General features: G+C 39.5%; 1 protein-coding gene across 1 annotated transcript in view; it reads right to left on the bottom strand.

Annotated features, from left to right (window-relative positions):
* Positions 1 to 20,945, bottom strand: part of SLC27A6 (solute carrier family 27 member 6) — a 50,985-nt gene that overhangs the window by 22,539 nt on the left and 7,501 nt on the right. Inside the window, exons 3-4 of the mRNA XM_037509418.2 lie at positions 15,356 to 15,514; positions 14,100 to 14,224 (exon numbers count right to left, since the gene is read on the bottom strand). Of these exons, the coding sequence (XP_037365315.1) occupies positions 14,100 to 14,224; positions 15,356 to 15,514 (284 nt within the window). The remainder of the gene's footprint in view (positions 1 to 14,099; positions 14,225 to 15,355; positions 15,515 to 20,945) is intronic.

Raw genomic sequence — 20,945 nt, forward strand, 5'->3', positions numbered from 1 at the left:
AAAAGAGAGATATAATAAGATACTAACATAAAGTCAAAATCAAGGTTTTAGTAAATTCAGCTTGCCCCTGTTTATATAAATAGTTTTATTAGAACATAGCCACACCTATTTCTATGGATTGTCTTTACCTATTATTGTAATACAGAAGCAAAATTAATTAAGTAGTTGTTATAGAGCCAGGTGTGATTCATAAGGCACAAATAAAATATTTACTAACCTGTTGCTTTACAGAAATGAGCTTGCTGACCCTTGTTATAAATTATAAAGTCAAAAAAGCAACAACTTCTTGATATATGCGCAAGTCAAGCACCATCTGATTAAATGGATACTAAACTGGTGCTTCAAATACTGGTTCATTAAGCTCCTTCATCCAGATCCCTGTGTATGTTCACTTTGAGTGTCTTTCTCAGGAAGGACTTTATCTCATTGGAAATATCTGGGAGGCAGTTTGATCTGTAAAGCAGGTGATCAGCTTGCTTCTGTGCACACTGAACCTATTGGTATATGGGCAGAATATTGGTTAGGGTGAACCTTTTACAAAAGACTAACCAGATAGGGAGGTTGTGAAGCTCTGTTGGTGATGCTCAAACATGACTTGAAGCCACATGTGGCTTTTTTTTTTTTAAGATTTATTTTATTTATTTATGCATACAAGAGCTGTGGTATAGGCCAGAGGTGCAGGGGGTGAGAGGATTCACTGCTGAGGAGAGCAGCAGGGAGACGAGAGAGGTCTGCTGTGCCATGTGGGTTTGCTCCGTAGCCAGGGATTGAACTTGCTCTGCAGTGGCTGCCAATAGCTTGATCGTGCTGAGACTTAACCTCTTGTGCCACCAGGGAGGCCCTTTTGACTCAGTGAAGAAGCACTGGATGTTAAACAGTGTGTGAGCATATGAAATGATGACACTGATGTCACTGGGTGACAGAGTCTCCTGCCAAAGGGAGACATGGCAACAAAATTCGCAGCAACTGGCATGATGGACAGGATAGTAAGGATAGCAGCTGATGTGATACAGATGAAAAATGATAAAGGGAGGAACCAGATTTACAGTCAGAGATATGAAAAGGAGGGTCAGTAGAAAGACAAACATGAAGAAGAAAAAACTATCACATTAAAAAAATGACTCTGGAATATATGGAAATTGAGGGGAGGGTCTGAGGGTTGGTAATTAAATTTGGTTTTATAGGTGACTGTTCTCAAATTGCTGTGAAACTAGCTAGACATCATCTACATGCAACCAAATCTTAGTAACATCCACCAGTAAATTTTAAAAATCTCTTTCGGGGGCCTCCCTGGAGGCCGAGTGCTTATGTCTCAGCACTATCACGGGGGCCGCCTGAGTTCAACCTGGCCATGGAACTGACCCACATATGGCACAGCAGCCCTCTCCTGTCTCGCCTGCTGCTCCCCTCATCAGTATATTTCAGTAGATCTGCCTGTTCTGCTCCCTACTGTCTCTGGTGAATCCTCTCACCCCCAGCACCTCTGGCCTACACCCCAGTTCTAAAAATTAAATCAATAACTTTTTCACTAAAAAAATTAAAATCCCTTTCTATGTCCATAACTCCCCTCAAATCTTTATTTATTAAAAATAATTTTTTAACTGAGGTAATACAGGGGTACCTCCATTAAGTCTTACCACCATAGTGCACCCACAACCAACTCAACCATATTTCACCACCACAGGCCATGGTGCTTCCTCCCTTCTTCGTTCTTTTCCTTCTCCTACTCTCTTCCCTCCTTGGTGTTTCAATTCTCTAGTCGGCTATCAATGCTTAGTTTTTCAGATTTTTTTTTTAAAGATTTATTTATGCATACAAGAACTGGAGTGTATGGCAGAGGTGTGGAAGGTGAAAGGATTCACCAGAGACAGAATAGGGAAGAGAACAGACAGATCCACTGAAACACACTGCTGAGAGGATCAGCGGGTGAGACAGGAGAGGTCTGCTGAACCCTAAGGGTAGCTCCCTGGCCGGCTAGGAATCGAACCCGCACTGTAGAGGCTGCGGACAGCTTCAGAGCAATGCGCTCAACCACCTGCACCACTAGGGAGGCCTCCAGATTTTTTTATCTATTAATTTAGTTACTTTATTTTGCACATATTAGTGAGACCATCTGGTATTTATCTTTCTCTTTCTGACTTGTTTCACTTAGTGTTACCTTACCCTTCAAAGTTTCTTTAGAACAAGCTCCTATTGCTTTTGACTTTTCCTGGAAAAGGGGTTGCTATGTATCGCTGGATAGCTAAGATGAGTTGGAAATGGAATGAGGAGAACATGCATAAATTTGAGTATAATTAAGTGAATTCATTAATAATGACACTACATATAAATACACACAGAAGTGGCAGAGATTAACAGACAGAAGCAACAAAGAAATGGGGAGAATCAGAGTGTGCATGAGCAACAGAAAGCATGAAAGAGAATGGAAGTGAGAGAGACCCACGGATTAAAAAGCAAGAGACACAGCAGAGAGAGACAGAGACAGAAAGATTGGAAGAGCAAGACAGAATAAGGGACACACACACTCACACATACACATGAGAGCCAGGGGAGAGAGACAATGAATGAACAAATTAGAGTAAAACAGAAGGCATAGGTGCACCAACAGGGAGTGACATACGCAGTGGCAGGGAGAGACCCACACTGTTAGAGAAATACAGAGAAAGGCAAACACCCACACTCATACAGGTATGCAAAGTAAGTCACATTCACACAAAGACCCAAACACAGAAGCACGAGTTCTCAATCGCTCCCTCCCTCTCTCTCTCTCTCTCTCTCTCTCTCTCTCTCTCTTTCTCTCTTTCTGTCATATACACACAGGGAAAAAAGGAAAGGCAAAATAATAAAGATAAACTAAACACAAAAAGACATATCAGAAAAGAGACACACAGAGACAAGGAAGGAGACAGTGGCACAGAGACGTGTGCACTGAGACACACAAAGACATATGTATATATAGAGAGACAAACAAAATGGAGGAACAGAGACATCAAGAAAGGGGGTAAAGATAGAAATTCAGAGAGTGGGGTCAGGAACCAAAACTGTTTGTAGCCAAAAGTAAAGAGAGTGACTGTGTTGAAGTCCCATGTCCAGGTTGTTGTATTATCTCATTTTAAACATAATAGCCCCATAAAAAAAGAAGCTGCAATATCCCTAATCTGCACATTTGAGATAATGAAGCTTAGATCCAAGAGCACATACCAAATGAACAGTCAGAATTTAAACTCATTAAAAACTAACTGCTTGGTTCACCACTAATGAAGACACAAACCAGAACATCTATAAACTTGAATTCTGTATCTGTGAAAGATACGAATTTCCCTTAAACGGGGGATCCTGAATAGCTTTTTATTTATTTTTTAAAAAGATTTATTTATTTATTTATACAAGCCCTGGGTACAGTCAGAAGTGCGGGAGGGTGACAGAATTCACCAGAGCCAGAGCGAGGAACAGAACAGGCAGACTGACGAAGAAGTACACTGCTGAGGGGAGCAGCAGGCGCGGCAGGAGGGGTCTGCGCGCCATGTGGGACCCTTGCAGGCAGCCGGTGATTGAACGGGCACTGCAGAGGCTGCAGGCAGCTTCGCAGCTCAGCGCTCAACCGCTGCGCCACCAGGGAGACCCCCTGAATAGCTTTTTAAAATTACACTTGGGGACAAATTCAACATCTTTTCAAACACATTATATTAAAGATAAATAAAAAAAGAATAAAAGTGCTATGTGGGCAGGGACTGTTGCTGTTTTGGTCTCACTCACCTCATTGCCTAACACAGTGCCTGGCATATAAGAGATGCTCGCAACCTATTTGTGGCAAAGAAGAAGGAGAAAAAGAGAAGACAGGACAAAAGAAGAAAAGCAAGGGGGGCAGGTTAGGACAGTAGGCAAGGAAGAAGGGGAGAATGGAAGAAACCAGCTCAAAAAAGTCTCAAACACCCTTGCTCTCTTTACTCAAGTCTTTCCTCAGGAATTCAGTAATAAGAACCAATCAAAACATGAGTTTCTAATTTAGTAGTTTGTGCTTAAATGTTTACAAACTCTCTCACACACAGCACCCCCACACAGAGAGAAAAAGTCTTTCACATTACAGAGCATCCTTACTTCATCTGCAGCCATTTCCAATCCCATTCAAAATTAAAAGAGACTTTGCTGAATGGGTCTGAGAGATTAATACAGACACCTGAGGTCCTGGATATCAGACCAGTTTCCCTCTGGCTTCCAGCACCGTGCATCAAACTGGCACCATATTAGGAGAGACAGCACACTAGTCTGAACCAAGACTTCAGTTTCTTTGAAACCTTCCTTGAGAGCTCTTTCCCAGTACTGTTACACAGGAGGCTGTTGAGCTACAGTTACCTCCTACCATGTCAGATTTATTTGTTCATTTGCTGAAATGCAGGCTTTTAACAACATCCTCCTAGAAACAAAGTCTCTTTCTTCCAGTACAAGTACTTAATCTGACTCAGAGAACCCCTAAAACATGGGGCTAAATGGCCTCTTTATGTGCATGTGAAAAGAGAAACTCTGAGGTCCTAGTTAAGTACAAGTAATTTTGTATCCAACCTTGATTTCTCAGGAAACAATGAGTATTTGCTGATAAGCTGAGTGAGTGAAAAGAAACATAGATTCATAGTGAGAACAAAGAAGCATCTCATTTTGGCCTTCACCACCAAGGGACAACCAGTTACATGGAAAGTAAGGTTTAATCCCTAAAGGATCACCTAAAACAGAACAGCACGTGTCAGGCATTATGATTTTTCCGTCTTGATTCTATTTATCTTAAGACGGCTTCTTCCTGAAGTCCTCGGAAAATTACACACGCATATGTATCATATCAACACCTCCTACTCAGGATAAAAACTATCCATTCACAGTTTGCTTCCTTCCACAAACTCTCCAAAATTATACAGTGAAACAACATATAGGCTCCCAGCCCAGTAGGTGTTACAGAACAGATACAAAGTGACAGTATATGCAACCAGGATGTTACAGAATCCTGGGGTGGAAAAAACAGGCAAAAAGATGTCAGACTTTCTTGTACTAGAGTGAGGAAGGAATAGTGGGGGAAGACATTGGGAGGGGCTTCTTGAGAAAGAACTGGAGAGTACAGCTGATCTCTGAACCCGGGGCTTGGGGTGCCAGGGTCTCCTCACAGTGGAAAACAGACATAAAGCCTTTGCCCCCAACTTTTACTGTTTGCTAGAAGCCTTAATGATCATATAAACAGCCATCTAAGATATCTGTTGCATGTATATATATATATATATATATATATGATATACTGTATTCTTTTTTTTTAAAAGATTATTTTATTTATTTATACAAGCACTGGGTACAGGAGGGTGAAAGAATTCACCAGAGCCAGTGCGGGAAACAGAACAGGCAGACCGACAAAATACACTGCTGAGGGGAGCAGCGGGCGTGTTAGGAGAGGTCTGCGTTCCATGTGGGACCCTTGCCCCGTGGCCGGGGATCAAACCTGCGCTGCAGAGGCTGCAGGCAGCTTCGCAGCCCAGCGCTCAACCGCTGCGCCACCAGGGAAGGCCCGATATACTGTATTCTTACACTAAATTATGACGAAGAACTTATTAAGAAAATCCTAAGAGCACATACATTTCTGTTACTGTACTTGTATGCAGCGATACCTTTGGTTTATATCCTTTACTTACAAGGAAATACACACATATAATGTCTGTTTAAACCCATGTACTTTGGAGTCAACTGTATTTACAAGGAGAGGCCTGGATGGTTGTGTAACAGGGTGGTCCCCAGGAAAGGGGGAAGTTCCAGGTTCCCTGTCCCACCCAAGGGAGGGTGGAGCTGAGCAGGAAGAGGAGAAGCTGCAGAAGAGACTAAGGAAGGAAGCAGGATGGAGCCAGAAGGAGACCTGGAGGAGGCGCATGGAGCCTAGAGACACGTGAAGAAACTGCGCTTATCTTTTGGTCGTGGACTGGGTGACACAGATGTGGGTGAGACCCGTGGGGAGGTGACAATGGCAGCTTTTATCTTGATGTTGATTTTGCTCTTTTCCTTCTGGGCTTGTCTGGTTGTTTCTGACCCTTTTCTGTGGGTCCCCACTGGAAGATGCTTTAGACTTGTGGCAGGCTTTGGGGCCTTGTTCTGGGCCGATCCCATATGGATGGACTTTTATCCACGAGGGGACGGGTAACTTTGGGTGCTTCATTTAGAAACTAGACTCTTTGCCTTTCCTGTATTGTTTCCTAGTTTTATTAAAGTTCCTTCCCATTAAAGTCTCATATGTTTTGTGTTGATGCGGCGGATGGCAAACCCATTTAGAATAGGCAGGTTTGCGGGGTTTGGGCTGCCCCTCTCCCTCTCCTATAACAGTTGGACAGTACAGGCTCCAGCTGCCCCTAAAAGTGTTGTCATGGTGCTTTTAGCTCTGGATTGGGAACAGTCCTGATTTCAGGGACCACAGCCGTAAGTTTAACAGACCATTTTAAGATAGTGTGACAAGATCACCGTGATCTCAAGTGGTATCACAGAAAATAATCACAATATGGATTTTTTCAAAATCATTTCCTAGGTGCAATAGTAGCAGGGACTGCCTTATAGAGCAGGTACTCTGGAGCAGAGGGCTTTCTACCCCGGCAGCACTTGCGAAAAATCAAAGTGGAAGGAAAGTGCTTCTTTAAACCAGAGACATTTCAGCGTTGTGTTCTATAAAAAGGACCACCCTGTGAGTCTGCCAGACTTGGCCGTAACCTGAAGGACTGTGGTAACTCACCCGCGAAAAGGATGCGTAGATGTGATGGGAGGTTGATCTGCCCTGGAAACCCAGAAATAAGGTCAACTGAATCAAAACTACCACACTTCGTTAAATGCACAGGGGCCCATTAACAAGGTAATTTCTGCTGTGAGCTGGATGCAGCAGAGGCCTAGCCTCTCCCACACAAAGATGCATACCTTTCATTTATTCAAGCTCCCTCAAACGATTCTGTCTTCCTCGGGAACTCTGACTTTCAGATTACTATTGAATTTCCCTGGCAAGTCTGGGATGACAAGTCTGGGAGGGAGACATTGTCCTGGTCACTAGTACATTAGCATCTGAGTGTCTGGGCCTGTTATAATTGTTACTTTGCTATCTCTCTAATAATTCAATAAATTTTTATTGAGCACCGGTTACCTTGTGTCCAGCACTATTCTGGATACTGAGGATATGAATATAAATAAAGAAAATTAACTCCCTGCATTTTTTGAGTGTATATAATAGTGGGGGCAAGGATTAAGAGAGTAAAAACAAAGTTCAATATGAAATGTGTCATGGTGTGATGGGCTCTATGAAGAAAAATAAAGCAGTGAAAGAAGACTAACCTAAACACATAGACTAATAAAGTAACACTATGAACCTGTCAGGCTAGAGACCATACCCTCAATTTTGGCACATTCGCTGAGATAACAGTAACCATGTATGAAGCCTCTTAAAAGAAAGCTAAGTCTCCTCTTCCAGAGAGTCCCCTCCATATGTGCTTCCATTTGAATTTCTTTATCTTTAAATTGAGACATTAATCCTTATATCAACTCTGGATATCATTATTACTAGAGTCATAGATGAAAAAAATGCTTAGAAAAACAAAATAATTTGCTCATATCATAGAGCTCATAAGCAGGGGTCGAATTTCAAGTTCCCTGACTCCAAAGGACAAAGAAATTAAATGACTTGCCTAGTATCACATAATGAATTAATGAAAAAGCAGAAATTAAATTCCTGATTTTTTAAACTAAACTCATCATTAATTTTTTCCATTGTGAATAAAATGATCTATTGGGAAATCTTAGTTCTTAATCATTACTGAAGGTTCTTTTATTTGTTGGTAAGCTCTACCCACAGGGGAAAGATTGATCACATCTGATCTCAACATTTTATGTCCAAGATAAGGATGTCAAGAACAGACAACTAGTTCCAGTGTATATTTTGTCATATATTAATTGTCCATAAATGTGTGGAAAGCCTCTTCAATAAATGGTGCCAGGGAAATTGGACTGCCACATGCAAAAAAAAAAGAAACTAGACTATTATTTCACACCATACATGAACATCAACTCAAAATGGATAAAAGACTTGGATTAAGACCTGAAAACATAAAATACATAGAAGAAAACATATGCAAAACACTCCAGGACATAAACCTCAGAAATATATTTGTGGACTCACTTCCAGCAGCAAGGAAAATAAAGGAAACAATAAACAATTGGTACTATATCAAACTATAAAGCTTTTGTGCAGCGAAAGAAACAGTGAACAAAACAAAGAGACACCCTACTGAATGGGAGAAAATATTTGCATACCATATATTTGATAAGGAGTGATATAAAGATCTACAAAGAGCTTACACAACTCAACAAAGAAAACAACACAATCAAAAAATGGGTAGAAGACCTAATTAGGCAATTCTCCAAAGAAGACATTCTGATGGCCAGCAGACATATTTTTTCATCAGGGAAATTCAAGTCAAAGCCACAATGAGACACCAGCTCACACCTGTGAGAATGGTCCATATCAAAAAGACCAGGAATAAGAAGAGCTGGTGAGGATGTGGAGAAAAGGGAAACCTCATACACTACTGGTGGAAATGTAGGCTGTTCCAGCCCCTATGGAAAGAAATGTGGAAATTCCTCAAAACACTAAAAATGGATTCACCACATCATCCAGCAATTCCATTCCTGGACATCTATCTAAAGAGCACAAAAATACTAATTCAAAAAGAAGCCTGCACTCCTATGTTTATAACAGCTCTGTTTACAATAGCTAAGATAGAAATGGGCCTCCTTGGTGATGCAAGGGGTTAAGTCTCAGCACTATGAAGCTATCGGCAACCACTGCAGCATGAGTTTGATCCCTGGCCAGGGAGTTAACCCACATGGCATAGCAGACCTCGCCTGTCTCGCCCGCTACTCCCCTCAGCAGTGTATTTCAATCAGTCTGCCTGTTCTGCTCCCCACTCTGTCTCTGCTGAATCCTCTCAACCCCTCCCCCCCCCAACCTCTGGCCTGCATCCCAGCTCTTGAATGCATAAATAAATAAATCTTAAAAACATGATATGGAAACAAGTTAAATGCCCCAGAACAGATGAGTGGATCAAGAAAATGAGGTATATATACACAATGGAATACTACTCAGTAGTCAAAAAAGATAAACTCATGCCATTTGCAGTAACATGGAAGCAACTGGAAGGGGTCATTCTAAGCAAAGTGAGCCAGAAAGATAAATACTGATGGCTTCACTTACATCTGGAATCTAGAGAAACTAACAGAGGATCAGACAAAGCCAAAGTCTAAGACTGACCCTTGAAAGCAGACCATAGATCTGAGACACTTGGGTGGGGGAGGGAAGGGAAAGGGGAGAGTTGATAATAGGGGCAGGGGAGGAGAGCCTGGTGGAGTATGGTGGAGGTCTGTGGGCACGTTGGTGGTGGAAAAACTATTGTGACCACACCAGAGGGGAGAAATCCTATATAGTGAATAAATGAACAAGGATATTTGAAAACAAACAAACAAAATAACCCAAAAGAACAGACAACTAAAGCAATAGGCTTGTGAAAAATAGCCAATAAATAATAAAATTAAGAATTCTGGATGTAAAGTTTAAAATGTTAAATTGACGTGGAATGTACAAAAACCTTACTAAAACTATCTTTACAGGCAGATCTACTGAAATACACTGCTAACGGGAGCAGCGGGCGAGACAGAAGAGGTCTGCTGCATCTTATGTGGGTCAGCTCCCTGATCAGGGATAGAACTAAGTCCACAGAGGTTATAGCACTGATCCTTAACTCCTATGCCACCAGGGAGCCCTGAAGAATTAATTTAAAATCAAAGTGGTCACTTATTTAGAGGATATTAATAAGGAGACATATGAGGCAAGGATACATGAAAGTCTAGCTATCCTGAGAAGCCAAGCCCGAAAAACTCAAAGGTGGTTCTGATAATACCCTCTACAGCAGTATAAATATAAAAACTAAATTAAGCCTGAGACTGCCCATGAGCTTTCCAGATTTTGCATCTGCCACCAAAAGTCTCTGTCCAGAGAGCAGCACTCTCTTCTGAGAGGAGCTGACACCCTGGGAAGTTCTGGACCAAACACCATTGCTCTCCTGTTGGTCTCCTGAAGCCCATCTGAGCAGTTGTTAACCTTCCTCCTTTTATTGCCAATTGGGTTGTATGTTTATATCATTGCAATGTGGATCTTCCCCAATATATCATATTGTTATTACATGTGAGTGGCTTGAACTGTCAGTGAAACCTCTCCATCCAGGTGGAAGGTAGCATGTTGAAATTGCCACCTCTTATTACAGAGTTCTACAACATTCTTCACCTATTAATCAGCATTCATATTAAGAAAATAAAATAAATAGAATCTATAGATTCAATGAGAAGTTATATGATGATACTTTCAGTACTTTCTAAAATGTGGAAAAATAGAAGCAGGGAAGAGCTGCTTTCCTAGTCTCAGAGGAAAAGAATAATGACCTCACTGCTCGTGACTGAAAGGAGGCAGTCCCTTGACTTTTTTAAGGTTGAGCTACTGCCAGCAGGATTAAAAGAAGCTCATCGAATGTTTATGCCAAAAGAACATTTGTAATTGGAGTTCTGAAAAGGAGGGAAAAAAAAACCAGGGTTGGGTGGAGGGTGGGTGAATGTTTCCAGGCAAGGATAGCCAACCTTAGGGGTTTTTTTTAAGCATTTTTCAAAAGATATTTATTTATTTATTTATTTATGCAAGAGCTGGGGTGCAACTACATCTAATCACTCAGCTAAGAATGTACTTCTGCCTGCAGGTAAACCTCTTTGGGACTATATTACTTACCCTCAAATTGACAACAAATCTGCATGTATTTAGAGAACAAGTGGTTTTCTTTTTTTTCACTTAAGGATTTATGTTAAATAAATGTCTATGGGACTTCAAACCATGGCTTCTGACATATTCACCTTTAATTCTTTGAGGGTGTGGACATATCATTTGGCCATTCTCTGGCCCTACCTGAATCCACTGCTGTGCTAGTGGCCCTCTTTGCAGGGGAAGTTCATTGAAAGGAACGACTGTTGGAGCAAAAAAAGCAAGATCTGAAGGAATAAGATGTCACAGCAGAATGACTTTCTTCTTTTCCTAATCTTTAATGCCAAGAACTGCTTGTACTTTTCTGTGTGAAATCAACAAAGGAAATGAGGTAATACAATGCATTTCTGTTGTAAAAAATTATTAAATTTTTCTTTGGGAAGAGTTATATTTATTTATTTCTCTCTCCTTCAATTTGCATTTAGACAAATGTTTAGATTATTTCACAAACATTAACTTCTCAAATTTAGTTAAAAATTAAAAAAAATAACTTAAAGCAGCCAGAAATTCTTTCAATTCTCAGTTCTCTGAAATTCCCTGCAGCTACAGAATTTTCTGGAAATGAATGTGATACAAATACAGAGAGGTGAAAAGATCAAAGGAAAAAAAAAGTTCAAAGGAAAACACCTAAAACATAGTATTCAATGACATAACAATGTAATAGAGTGGCAAATATGACAAATCATTAATATCTTTATTATATGAAATAAGAATTCAAATGGATATGATAAAAGATACCAAAGAGAAAGATGATTAAAAGAGACAAGTAAGAACTACATCTGGAAAAGTTATCCAGCTTGTCAGTAACCTAAACAAACAAAATAAAAGAATATTTGTTTCTAGCCAATAAAATTCAAAATAAAATAATCTTTTTCCCATTAAAAAAAATAAGATGTCTTTCGGGTTCAAAAAATATTAAGAAGCTTAAGAAAATGGGGTTTCATCTACCATGTTTGAAAGACTCGGCTGTGACAACTGGCCTAGTTTCTCTTTCCTCCAAACTTCAAAGACTTTGAGGAAGTTTGAAGAAACATCTGGTTTTCCAAGAAACACAACTGGAAGGCTACTCTGTTTAATAACACCTCATACTGATAAAAAACAAACAAACAAAAAAAAAACTATGCCATGGACATACTCTCATAATGTTGATGAGATTCTCAATGTTGTCAACCACTTTAAACAGCAAGCTGGCAATATACCATAACAATCACATCCTTTGACTACTTGTACTTCTGAGAACTTGTATTAGCTATATTGCATGCAGAGAGTAATTACAGCATTATTTAGATGGGCAAACTCTAGAAAAAATTCATGTATTCAACCATTCAGTAAACACTGAGCAAATGACCTTTCAAAGGTTCAAGCTGCTATTAAAGGATGAGAGGAAAAAAGAATAGCAGGGGGCAAGGTTTGGAAAAGCCTTGAAGAAGCTCATTGGGTAGTGCCTACCATGTCCATTACTAATGGTAGCATTTATCTTATGAGAGGGCTATCATTCCTTACATTAACCTAGTCTAGATACCATACCACCAGAGAATATGATGAAAACTGAAAAAGAAAATATGTAAGGTTAAGGCATTAATATTATTCTATTGGAGTTCTTCATGTGAGACCATAACACTGATAAGCAAAGTCTTCCTGAGGAAATAAAGATCAAAAAACTCAAAACATATTTTTGGGACTTCCTATATTAGCTATGAACCTGGGGAATTGCTCCTGACCAAAAAAAAAAAAAAGGTTGCAGGGGAAGGGTACATGGAGTTGTGGGGTAACAGTGGTTTCTGCCATATGAATGTGGATTAGGGATTAGTAGCTTAAAATAAATACTATCCAGTTTGTACATAAAATTATCCAGTTTCATATTCTTTTCTGTGTTCATTCCCCCTGTGTAATTGCTTATCTTTAATAAAGCCTTAATGCAATGACACCAGTCTAGTTTCACTTGAGTTGTAACTAAATGATTCATGTCCAAGGTGTATATAGCCAGAGGGTGCAAGAGAATATATCCCAGTCCATCATCCATGACTTGACATAGTGTAATGATAGCAAAGGCGATGACCAAAGGTCCCCTAGCTTAGGAAAGGAGCTTCTCAAAGGCTAAGGGCAGGTCAACAGGCTCAACAGCCCCATCCCAGGTGCAGATCTATCTCAGGTATGGAGACATCCTCTATCACCATCCTTCAAGGGGTTGGAGTTGATGGGAGTACAGGAGTCTGTTTTGAGTCTCAAGAATATTTAAAAACTTAAATTAAAAAAATAAGCATTTAAAAATATAATAAGGGCCTCCCCAGTGGTGTAGCGGTTGAGCGCTGGGTTGCGAAGCTGCCCGCAGCATCTGCAGCGCCGGTTCGATCCCCGGCTGCTCCCCGGCCACCAGAGGAGGGTCTCGCATGGCGCGCGGACCTCTCCTGCCTCCCGCTGCTCCCTGTCTACTGCTCCCCTCAGCAGTGTACTTCGGTCCTTCTGCCTGCTCTACTCCCCGCTCTGGCTCTGGTGAATTCTCTCACCCTCCCTCGCTTCTGACTGTACCCAGTTCTTGTATAAATAAATAAAATAAAAATAAATCTTAAAAAATATAATAAGACCAAGAAAAGGCAAATAACTTGAGCACAAAAAAGCAAACAAACTAAGACACACCTTAGGCTATTGCAACTTTTTGTGCTTGTCTAATTCCAAATGGGAGCAATTTATCAAAAGTATGTGGGAATGATTACTTTAGGTAGAGGGTGCAAGTACAAATAAAAGCAACATTGCATCTTAAGTTTAAAGCAAAACCAAGCAAAAAGATATTCTAGTGTAATAATTTATTCACCAGGAAAAAACAGAGACACAAGTATAATCAATGTCATTAGGTTTTGTTTTTGTTTTTTAAAGAACAGCAATTCAAAAGTTAATCTAATTCAACCTTGGAATAACTACTTTCGGTAAGCATAGCATGCATCTAAATTTCCTAATCAGTTGCACCCTATATTTACAGGAATTTTAATCATTCTACAATGTAGTGGACTGGACTGTGAGTCTCTGCTGTCCTGCCATAATATAAAGTGTACCACTATCTTTCTGGATGGTTTTCCTTTTATTTTCTCTCACTTGTTTTGTATTTATTTTATCTTGGGTATTTCATATATCTTTGTAAGGCATTAAATGATATTCTGGAAGAAAGTGGAATATAAACAAACATCACTTTTCTCTCCTAATATTATTCTTTGTGAAATTACCTTTTCTCTCTGATGATTACTCTTACCTTAGGCTGTTTGCAAAGGTAGCGACAGAGTTCTCCAATATACTGAAACACTGTCACATTATACTTTTTACAGTCATTCCAAAATTGGCTTGCTGAGAATTTCTTCTTTAACACACACGTAGCACCTAAAAGAAAAAGTAAAAACTGCCACTAGGGAAAAATTCAAGGACAGAATTAACATAAAACACAAAGGATGTTGGTCTGTCTACAATACTTTTCCTCAGATTCAAAGCTTTTATAATTTATAACTGACCATTTATCTCAAGCTTATTTCACAACATTAATCCAATAAATCTTCAAAAAAATTCATGTTGCAGCTTTATTTTTTGACTACAAATATACTTTTTGCAATACATGGGATGAAAGAAGTCATCAAAATTAGTAAAGAGTTACAAGTATTAGTACAAGACTACAGATAAGAGTCCTCCTTCTACCAGAAACAAAAATATTCACTGATTCTTGACCTTGGCTATATACATTTTATTTATTTTTAGACCTTAAAAAGCAATCTTCAGGTCAGAAGCTTGAGGTCAAGAATTAGCAATGTCAATAAGAAGGTAAGACATTTGAACATGTTCCAAGGAAAATGTTAGTATCTTGATCCTCACTTTTATTCATTGTGGACAGTCATCATATTTTAAATATTCCACACATTTATTGTAACTTAGACATGTATAATTAGTAGTGAATGAGCTCTCTCTCTATATTATTCAGGGTTAGCTGGTTATTACTAATGTAAGCGTATTTGTGAAGAGAATCCACTGTGTGACAAATGATACCAATGGACTTAGTGACAATCTAGTGTATGTTGTTTTCACAGAGAGCTTTGACAATTCCTTCTATGCAAGTGCCCTCACAGTGTGACTTTGCTTAAATCTAGATTGACTTGTGCTTGCTTTGATCAATGCAGGTAAAAAGACCACGTGACTTCCAAGGGTAAGCCTTAAAAGCTATGAAGCTTTCACATTTACTCTTGTGTAAGGCACCTACCACCATTTAAAGAGGCAGTGGTAGACCATAACAGGATGGAGGGAGAAACTTGGTCAAGAGCCACCTCTACACACATGGTCGAATTACAGGGGCTGCTTTTTCCATTTCAAGAATACTCAGTATGTCATGAAATTGTGTCCTTTTCATAGGCATTGTATTATATGATATGTACATAATCACTCTGACTTCTACTTCAAACTTTAATGAACACAAGTTCTAATTATTAGGTATTTTGAAAACCTATCAAAAAGAAAATAAAAACTTACCTAATTCAATACATCCACCAATTCCCAGGAGAGATCCTGAACTATGATACAGAGGAAGGGTTATATAAATGATGTCTTCAGCAACACAACCAAAAGCCCACAATCCAGCAGAACCCTTTAAAGTCTGCAGTTGAGTAATCACAGCTGCTTTTGGTAGACCTGGAAGAAAAGAAGCAGAAAAAAATGCGTTGATGTCATAGAAAGTAAGGCTACACTGACGTACAAATGCAATGAAGGCAAAATATATCCAATTTTTCTATGTGCTTTATAAAAGAGTCCATGTAAAGGCAAGTTACTGTTGTAAGTTCCAGAATCTATACTCTATCAGAAGGGTCAAAACTGCAAAATTACATGGATTTTGAGAGATATTTGGTTTCAAAGAGCCAAGTATGCTTTAAGAATGCACAAAATGACAAAACTCTAAAAATGTACAACCAGAAAAGACAAATCACAATGTAATTCTAAACCATATTTAAAGTAGCAAGTTTCTAACAAACTCTTTCAAGTAACATTCTATTTCAATGATGAGCCATTCATTTTGCCATGCTTAACATGCCCTTAAAACCGAGCATTACAGATATCAGATTCCATGAGGCAACATAATGAAACTGTTCTATACATTCATGATCCAAATGTAGTGTTCTCTTTTAATTTCAGTCTTCGTCCATGAAAAGCAGACATTGTAATTAGTGTAGAAAAAGTTTTGTATATAATGCTTTTGTGAGCAGTTTTAGCTCACATATTTTCCATATTGGTAAAGTCTTCTCTATTTATCATGTCAGCATAATAAATTTATCCAGTTAATAGAAAATGTAACTGGGTATTTATGGTTGAGTATGGGTGATATTTTATTTGTTTCATGCTATATTTCCATACCATGGAACACAAATTGTTTTCTCAATGGTAACTATTATATCTGGAATTAATTTATTAGATTACATGGCATTACAGTTATATCTTATCAGTTCAAAGAGTCCTAATATTTTCATAAAGTCTTTATGCAGAGGGTCCCTTCTCAAATCTATCTTGTCAATAAAGTTATTCTGCTTCATAAAACACTATGGTGATAGAGTATCCAATGTCTCAGAAGCAAGCAGAGTCCCAAGGCTGGGAGGGCCCAGGAAGCAAACAAATAATAGTAAGATCAGGAGTGAAGAGCACAGACAGTACAGCTTTAATGTGGCCTCTCTTATTTTACTTTTATTATTTTTTAAGGATTTGTTTATTTATTTATGCATAGAAGAACAGGGGTGTAGGCCAGAGGTGTGGGGGTGAGGGGATTCACCAGAGACAGAGCAGGGAGCAGAACAGGCGGATCGACTGAAATACACTGCTGAGGGGCACAGCAGGTGAGACAGGAGAGGTCTGCTGCCCCATATGTAGGTTAGCTCCCTGGCTGGGGATCGAATTTAGGCCATGACGGTGATAGCACTGAGACTTAACCCCTAGGCCACCAGAGAGGCCCCTCTATTTTTTTTAACCCCATGGGCTGATATAGGTCTACTTAGTCATTTGTCAAAGGAGTTGGTGAAGATGGGAGTGGGAGGGGGGTTCACTAACATCAGAAGCTCTGCAAACATGTTGCACCCCTGACTTGACTTTGAAAATTCCAGGAATTGACTCCTACATTTAACATTGTCCATCCTAGATTGGAGCAGTTCATTGCTATGTCTGCTTGCCTAACACATTAAATATTCTCCCATGCCTGAATTTTTATAGGCAAAACCTTCCACCTGCTTCTTACGTGCTTTTCCGGATATGCCCTCATCTCATGTGATGCTGTGCTGCTGATGTTTCTTCCTGGATCTCTTTGCCACTGACTACTTACATGTCCTGCCTCAATTTCCTTGATGCGACACTCTTTCAACTGACATTTTGACCCACACTTGTAGCTCTACATGCAGCACTTGTATCTCATTCAGACAAATAGCTCTACCCATTCCATACAAACTAAAGCCCAATTTTGGTCTTGTAGCTCTTCTCTTCTCTTCTCTTGCAGTAAAAAGAACTACTTATATATTCAACTGTCAACTGGGCCATCTTGAATACAGAGTAGGACATTCTTTTTTTAGTTCAAAATGTTTATTCATGAAATTAAGTTTTCAACAATCAAGTGACATCACCAAGATGGTGACATAGGACAATCCCTGCTTCACTCTTCCTCACCACAGGAACAATTAACTACTGTTTGGGAAGGGCCAATATTGAGAGACTCCAAAAGCCCAGGGGTGAGGCTAAAGTACCCTCTGCACCTCAGAGGTGAATACAGATGACATCAAAAGGGACGTCAGAGAAATCCATGCATCAGTGCAGGGAAGGTGGGTGGAGAGATATCAAGGAGCTAGTGTTCTCAGGTGACCATAGATGCCAGGGCTACTATCCCAATCAAAGGCCAAGGGTAAGGAAAAGTAGAGACAGTGTGAAAGTCCATGCCCTTGGCCAGGTGAAATCCAAAGTGGAGGCACTGAGGTAGGAAAACAACTTAATTCAAAGAGATATATGTATATCTCAGTTTACACAGTAACCAAGAGATTGAAATGATCAAAGTGTCCACTGATAGATGACAGGATAAAGAAGATCAAGTATATATATGCAATGAAATGTTCTTCAGGTATATAAAAAAATACGAAATCCTAACATTTACAACAACATGGATGGATCCAGAGGGTAAAGCTGAGTAAGATAAGTCAGATAGAGAAAGACAAACACTATATGAATTCATTTATATGAGGTATATAAAGAACAAAACAAATGTATGAACTATATAAAACAAAAATAAGCTCATAGACTATAGGACCAAATTAGCAGTTGCTAGAAGACAAAGAGAAAGGAATGGTGAAGAATGGGATTAGTCTTTTAGTGGTGAACATAATTTAATATACATAGATGTTGATTTATAGCAATGTACACTTGGAACACATAAAATCATAAAATGTATAAACCAATGTTACTTCAATATGAAATTGTTTAAAAAAAATCCCAAATGGGGGGGCCTCCCCAGTGGTGCAGCGGGTTGAGCGCAGCACTGTGAGCCTGTCCGCGGCCTCTGCAGTGCAGGTTCAATTCCTGGCTGGCCAGGGAGATATCCACAAGGCAAGGCAGACCTCTCCTGTCTCACCCGCTGCTCCCCTCAGCAGTGTCTTTGGTCCATCTGCCTGTTCTGCTTCCTGCTTTGTCTCTGGTGAATCCTCTCACCCTCCTGTGCTTCTGGCTTGTACCCCAGTTCTTATATAATAAATAAATCTTTAAAAAAAAATCCCCAGTGGGAATCATGGGGTTTTTGATCACAAAGGCACCTTGAGTTATGAAACACAATCTATAGTAACTTCCAGGTATTTTACCCAGATATCCTCTAGTTCACCTTCTTACTGCATGTGTTCTGACATTATTTGACAGACTTTGTGCTCCCTATTTCTACTAATCAGACCAGTTTTATCTCATAGGCTAAGTTGACAATAATTGCCTATTATTCTACCTAATGTTCACTTCGTTGATTCCACAAAAGAGGACTATGTGGCTCTTCCTGATAGCCTGGCATCACACAAACCAAGCTTACTGTCATCTACAACCTAAGTGCCAACAACAGATGACTAGACCAAGATGATGTGGCACATATGTGGCACACGATGGAATATTATTCAGTTATAAAAGAAGATTTGTGAAATGGATGGGAAGGAGGGGATTATGCTAAAATAAGCCAGAGGCAGACAGACAAATATTGAATGATTTCACTTATGTGAAATATAGAGGAAAAAAACAAAGGAACTAAAAATCTAAACAAAACAAAGTTTAGAAATCGAAGCTTCTAGAGGAGTGCCAGGGTGGACTGTAAACGATGCGGGAAATTGGCTCATAGTAAAGGATCAAGGGATATGGGTGCTCTAGGGTGGGTAGGGTGTGGTGACATACATGAAGAAGTGTAAGCCTATTCCTCTGAATCATATACAGTTGTATAAACCAATGTTATCTCCAAAACAAAACAAAACAAAACAAAATAAAACAAACAAAAGCAAAGCATTCACAAGAGTATCTACTTTTTCTCTGCTTTTGAGAAGTACTCATCCTTAGTTCTACAGTTACCGATTTCCCTGTCCCCAACATATTTCCTGATCTCATGGCAACCCATTTTTTAAAAGAATCACTTTTAATTGGAGACTTGTCCAAAAAATTATGCTTTATCCAGTTACTTTCCTACTAAAGGCTTATGTCACTTCTTCAAAGCACTTTAGGCAACTAATTAGGATATTTCCAGGATGATGGTGGAAAACAAATCCAGATCAGTAAGAGAGTAACTAGTGAAAATGAAGCAGCTGGGGGAAGCAAAGAACATGGGCTTAACAAAATGCAAACAGTATTTTCCACATATACATGTAAGTTACTTTTTGATAAGGGGTTGAGTATGAACCAGTTATAATGTACAAAAAATAAGTAGACAAATAAGCAGAAACAATGATTAATTTGAGGCTGGGGAGCATTTTAAATGATAAGAAATAAATATAATTTTAGCTAGAAAGATTGTTTACTAAGCTAATGATACCAGTCAATGTAAAACTTCTGATGAAACACTATTAGGATGATGCAGAGGAGAGAATGTGCAGCAGAACAAAAGAAATGACAAGAGAGAGAGTGGGTGATGAAAGGAAACAAAATCATCATCATCCACTGTGAAAAATCAGCAGACACTTTTTAGGAAGTATTGTAGGACAAGCCTCCCAAAAATGTTCAGATAGAATTTTCTGAGATGGTTAGGGTATGCTTTCCAATACATGTCACCTTGGCATGTGGAAGGTCAATTGAGACCCTGAGGGTTTCAAGAGAAAGTGTTCCTATTACCTTAAAGAATGAAGATTACCCAGATTTAGGATCATCTCTAGAATTAACTTTTTTTTTTTTTAAATCAGAGAAACCTATCTTAAGGTAGGGCAAACATTCCTTCTAATAGGAGTCATTTTCTCCTTGTCATGTGAAACATGCCCACCCCCTCATTCCTGGACATCCCAAGCAATTATTCCATGCTTTATCTTAGGATATAAACCTTCAGCTTGTCCAATTTACTCTAAAGTTTACAGTCATGTAAATTCCTCATGGATGTGTAATTAGGTTGAGTATTTTTCTTAGTCTTTTCACTTAACTATCTGGCTGGTGTTATTTTTTTGTTGTCACCTGACCAGCCTAAAAAGAACCCATGGGGATGGGAGACCTTTCCTCTGTACCCCTTATCTATTAGTATATAGGGGAAGATATTCATTCTATTTAAAGATATGGAAGTGGGCCTCCCCGGTGGCACAGCGGTTGAGCGCTGGGTTGCGAAGCTGCCCACAGCCTCTGCAGAGCCGGTTCCATCCCCGGCTGCTCCCCGGCCACCAGAGGAGGGTCCCACATGGCGCGCCGACCTCTCCTGCCACCAGTTGCTCCCCTCAGCAGTGTACTTCAGTCTGCCTGTTCTGTTCCCCGCTCTGATCTGGTGAATTCTCTCACCCTCCCGCGCTTCTGACTATACCCAGAGCTTGTATAAATAAATAAAAATAAATCTTAAAAAAAAAATAAAGATATGGAAGTGGCTGTAAAAATGTCTAAAAATACTGAATGC

This window comes from Talpa occidentalis, unplaced genomic scaffold (assembly GCF_014898055.3).
Source record: "Talpa occidentalis isolate TD23 unplaced genomic scaffold, MPIMG_talOcc4v2.1 talOcc4.13, whole genome shotgun sequence".
NCBI lineage: Eukaryota > Metazoa > Chordata > Mammalia > Eulipotyphla > Talpidae > Talpa > Talpa occidentalis.